Raw genomic sequence first — 5,000 nt, forward strand, 5'->3', positions numbered from 1 at the left:
ACTTCCATGTGTTCTCGGATAAGCAATTCTCGGTTTTCACATGACGTCACGACCGCCATGTTGGTGCCCTAAACAAAGAAAAGGCGGCCATGTTGGTGCCCCGATCAAATCCTCCGGGAATTTAACTCTATTATTATGCAAATGCTTCCTTTTGTTTTCGTTGAAAAACATGGCTGATGATCACGTGAGTGAAAACCAGCAATAGGGAGTTTAAGCACGCGCGTTTTTTGAGACGCGGAGGGCAACCGGAAGTGATCTGTGGATTGCCGTCCGCGTCTTAAAAACGCGCGTGTTTAAGCTCCTCCGCGAGCCTTGTTATGTGGGTCATTAAAGAACACAACCTCGTTCCCACGGTCCTCTCTCTTCCTTCCTGGGAACGAGGTTGTAAAGAACAGACGCACTAATCTCTCATAGAACGCCAGGGTTAGCCCAGTGTTTTGGTCTGGCTGTCCTCTCCACCATATGTGGACTGCTTGAAAGTGTTTCTTAAAAAAGCTTGAAACGGCCATAAGTAAAAGGGAAATTAGCCGAGTCACGGATATATGGACACAAACTATAGCGCGCTCCGTCCATCATTGGTAAAGTAAAAACCAACATTGAATTGGTCGCCCGTGTTTTCATCCTTTAGAGGCGAAGCTTGTGTTATGACGGCCTTAAGTGACTAACAATGATTGCCTACTGTCAATCTGTTTTTTTTCGACCCTGCTTCCTACTTTAGAACTTCAAGTGTGCGGGGAGCTAACCAAGAAAAACAACCGACTTACTTTATCAAGGAGAAAGTCTTCTCTCCAGTTTTCATGTAGCGTTCCTACAAGATTAAGTCCAGTCAATAATTTGGCTTATCTTGGAAATGTGGCCCGGGTCATCAACTATGAAAGCCCCTGATCTGGACATCAGGCCGTTGTTGTTCACTGACATAAAGCCACGATTAAATACCAACCGCAAGGTTTGAATTGTGCCCTGCAAAGAAGCTTGAAGGGAACCTCGTTTCCAATGACTTCAAATCACCGGAAATAACATTAAAGTCAAATTTGTTCAAACTAAATTTGAAAGAAAGCGTATGTAGCCGAAATAAATAAGTTTTAGGATCGCCTATTTTTGTTTTTAAATTTCCCGGGCGCCTCCATCTTGAATAATGGCTTGCACCCACGTGACACGGCGGCCATGTTGGATGGCAATACAATACAATTTATTTTCGCAGAATTTGCATAATAATCAAGTTTAGTTCCCAGAGGAGACACAGGTTATTGTTCTTGCCATCCAACATGGCCGTCGTGACGTCAGATGAAAACCATCAATTGTCATTCTAAAAAAGCTAGTCGAATAAGAGAATGGGCCATTTCCGAGTTGCTGTTTGCCTCGGTTTCGAAGTGAGTCTTGGTGCTCAACTATTGTAAGGGAAATGAGTTTGATTTGCATAAGAATTGTTGGTTTTCACTCACGTGATCAACAGGCATGTTTTTCAACGAAAACAAAAGGAAGCGTTTGCATAATAATAGAGTTCAATTCCCGGAGGATTTGGTCGGGGCACCAACATGGCCGCCTTTTCTTTGTTTAGGGGCACCAACATGGCGGTCGTGACGTCATGTGAAAACCGAGAATACGCAACTCGTTTCCATTTGAATGGTTGTGCACCAGGACTCGCTTTGCAACTGAGGCAAACAGCAACTCGGAAATGGGCTATTTTCATGCTTTTTTGACAAGCAACAGCCTGCTGTTTCCCGTTTCACGCAAAACGATGCCAAATCCCTCCACTAATTTCGTCAATTGCTGGAACCAACCAGACTGCTAGGTTATCGGAACTCTGGTGGCTCGAGCACCAACAAAAAAATAATCTTATTATCGGCAGTTCTTTTACCAAGTCATAAAACAAGAGGATTGAGAATTGAATTGAAAACAAGACGACGAATTACCCCTAAAATCCAATAGCTGTTTATCCAGCAAGTGTTTTGTTCCAGTGTTTGCAATCATTGTCTTTTGTGTGATTTCAATCTCCTCTTCTAGTTGCTTAATGGCCTGAGAAAAAACAATCGACAAAAAATTATGTTGCTTCCACAGCGTTTTTAACACAGAAACGGGTTAACAGGAACGCTCCTCTTTAATAACAAGTGTGGATCATCAGTCCATCTACCGTCGACGCACATCCAATGACCTGATCAGCTATTTTTACACAAAGGAATGAATAATAATTCGCAACGTTTATCAGGAGGTTACAAGTGGGGTAAGCGAGATCATCTCTATCCGATCATGTCAATCCAGCTGATATCATATTTTTTAGTCCTTTTCGAGGCTACACTGACTCTCACGAACTTTTTCTTGATCAAAAAAGAATGATAACCACTGAAATGCTCACCTACCTGTTTGAACCTTGTCCCAACATGAAAAAGAAAACGAGAATGTTAAATTATGCTCTTACACGGTTGCCGTGATATTCAGCCCTCCACATAGCTTTATGACTGAGATAAACACAAGCACAACTTTTTGGTCGCCCGTTCTCAACGATTTGATAGCAAAAGTAAACCTTGTGTTGCTACAGAGGAATGATCATTGCGTGGAAAACCGGTGTTAATAGAGGTAGGCGCAAGTGAAAGTCTGGGGTAAATGACAGCACTAACTTCGTCAGCAGTTTCCTCACTTATCTATCCACCATAGAGAAAGTCGTCCAAATCGTCATAAAATAGAAGCAACGATGAACCATAATTCACAAACGGAGTTTTACTGGCAGCGGCTACCTCTCATAGAATTAATCATTTAAAATGCTCCTTTGGAGAAAATACCGCAATTAAACACATGATGTCCAAGTTCAAACTTAAACGGGTTAGAAGAAGTCTTACCTCCGGTTTTCCTTGAGCACCGCACCAAGCCTCTGACCGGAAGAAAAGATCGACATTTCAATCTTTTTAACCTCCTCCGATTGGCTCTTTAGCTGCCCCAAAGCCTCAACTCGCCTTTCACGCAACTTCCGGTGCAACCGGGTCTAACCAAAGGTAAATAAACAACCCTAAGAAAGATTTCTAAGCTGACTTTAGCCCTTCGTCAGGGCGAACTACACCAAAATTTCGCTTCTCGAACTAGTTGAGCTTGCGCTCGACCCTTCTAACCTTTAGCCTTTAATTAAGGGATAGTTACAGTGCAGCAAGTTATAACGCAGCAAACTTGAATGTGATCACTTTTTCCACAGCCTGTTAATGTGAACTGTAACAACTAGAAATAACTGTTTTTTTCAACCTGTGGCTCGGCTAACTTTTCCACGTCCCTCTGGGCACGCTGGACAGATGTCTCCAAACTTGCCTTCTTATTTTTCAGATCTGCAAGATGAACAGTATCTTTCCTTCAGCGCACACAAGTTATTTTGGTTGGATGACAAGATTATTGTTTCCTTATTGGTTTCAAAATCGACGCCTACAAAAACATGCAAAACAATGATTACAAATAGGCACGCATTGCGTACGTGTGGTAGTGCAGTAACACAGCGCTTTATTCCATATTGTCAACTGAGCTGCGTTTTGTCTTCCAGGAGATTCAAGTTGTCTTTGCCTCATATGTAGCTCTAATAGTGCAAGAAATTGTTTTGGTACCGTGTATCATTATAAACCCAGAAAGACTGAAGAACATAAAAGGGAATCGAGAAACATTGGCTTCGAGGCTGACATATTGATCATTTTTAAGTTCCCTCACAACATCTTTTCCACTACAAGTTTAAGCGTGCACTCTGAGCGTCTGACAGCATCTTCATACAAACGTTCCTTGAAGTTAATCTCTAACCGGCGGGGTTAGTATCTGGATGGGTGACCTCAAAGATATTCCACGTAACAGAAACATAGGACCGAAAATTCTATTTAAACGCTCAAAAAAGGCAAGGTACAGATTTGTTAGCCTGCTTCGTGCAAAACAAATATTGATGAAAGAGTAAATAAATATTGATACACAGTTTTGGGGAAGAACAAAAGGAACTTTTCAGGACGGTCTATCGAGAATAAATATTTTGACATCAGCAACAAAATTTGCGACATGAAAACAACAAATTTTGAGCCGCGAACACAAAAAGGTACCATCAGCGAAAAACATTTTGGGAGATTTTTGCTACGTTCAATTTTTCTATTGTACTTTTGGCTGCACAAGTAAGTCGCAAAATCGAAAGTGACATCGAATTCAGCGGGCGCCGTGATCAAGTTACCTTGCGTGTTTACTCGCGAAACAAGCGATACCTCCGTGTCAAAATGATGGCAAGATACCGGCTTTTTGTTTTTGTTAGTTTGTTTTTTTTTCTTTCAAGTGTTATAAAGTTTGACAAGAAATGTGCGAATTCAAAACAAAGATCACAATCGGCCAACTACTAAGGTTGACCATTGTTTCTGCGAAGTCAAAAATTTACTCTCTTAGACGAGGTTATTTATCACCAGGTAATTCCATCGTTTTGGAAATAGCAGCTGCCTTGTTACTCATCAGCGTCACAGATTTTTGCCGATTTTGGGGCTTATTTTGTTGAAACTCAAGCACGCTTCCACCAGACCTGGTTATTTTCGTGTCTTATGCACGCGCTGCGGGCCAATTGGCACTACGCTCTTACACTCTTACAACCCGGTTACCTACTGTGCAGTGGTGCACTGCCACAAAAACGAACCACGGGCAAACCGAATTTCAACCAGCGAGTTAGTCTGCAAGGGGAGCGTTTTTCAGTTCTGGTTTTTTCTTGGACATAAAAGGAGGACAGCTGTGCAAGCACTTTTTTGACACCCCATACAATTGTCTTGAAATGGGCCCTTTACAGGATTGTGATCACATGGTACAAAAACTGCCACACTGGAACGCAAATTGCCTACTGGGACATCTAAAACAAAGAAAATTTAGATTAACTAGCTTTGTTTTAGATGTCCCAGTACGCAATTTGCGTTCCAGTATGGCGGTTTTTGTATCATGTGGTCACTATCCTGCAAAGAGCCCATTGCGGCTAAGACTTTCATCGTGAGCCACGGTCTTTAGAGTTGACCGAGTCCCTA

At 42.0% G+C, this 5,000-nt stretch overlaps 1 protein-coding gene across 2 annotated transcripts in view; it reads right to left on the bottom strand.

Moving 5' to 3' along the window:
• Window positions 1-5,000, bottom strand: part of LOC138026072 (coiled-coil domain-containing protein 175-like) — a 27,053-nt gene that overhangs the window by 2,359 nt on the left and 19,694 nt on the right. The window contains exons 21-25 of one of the 2 annotated variants that reach the window (XM_068873262.1): window positions 3,229-3,308; window positions 2,835-2,977; window positions 2,358-2,367; window positions 1,914-2,016; window positions 765-808 (exon numbers count right to left, since the gene is read on the bottom strand). In XM_068873262.1, coding sequence (XP_068729363.1) covers window positions 765-808; window positions 1,914-2,016; window positions 2,358-2,367; window positions 2,835-2,977; window positions 3,229-3,308 — 380 coding nt within the window. Of the gene's footprint in view, window positions 1-764; window positions 809-1,913; window positions 2,017-2,353; window positions 2,368-2,834; window positions 2,978-3,228; window positions 3,309-5,000 lie in introns of those variants that run through there. The other variant, XR_011127221.1, reaches the window with a different exon arrangement.

This window comes from Montipora capricornis, chromosome 12 (genome assembly GCF_036669925.1).
Source record: "Montipora capricornis isolate CH-2021 chromosome 12, ASM3666992v2, whole genome shotgun sequence".
Classification (NCBI taxonomy): domain Eukaryota; kingdom Metazoa; phylum Cnidaria; class Anthozoa; order Scleractinia; family Acroporidae; genus Montipora; species Montipora capricornis.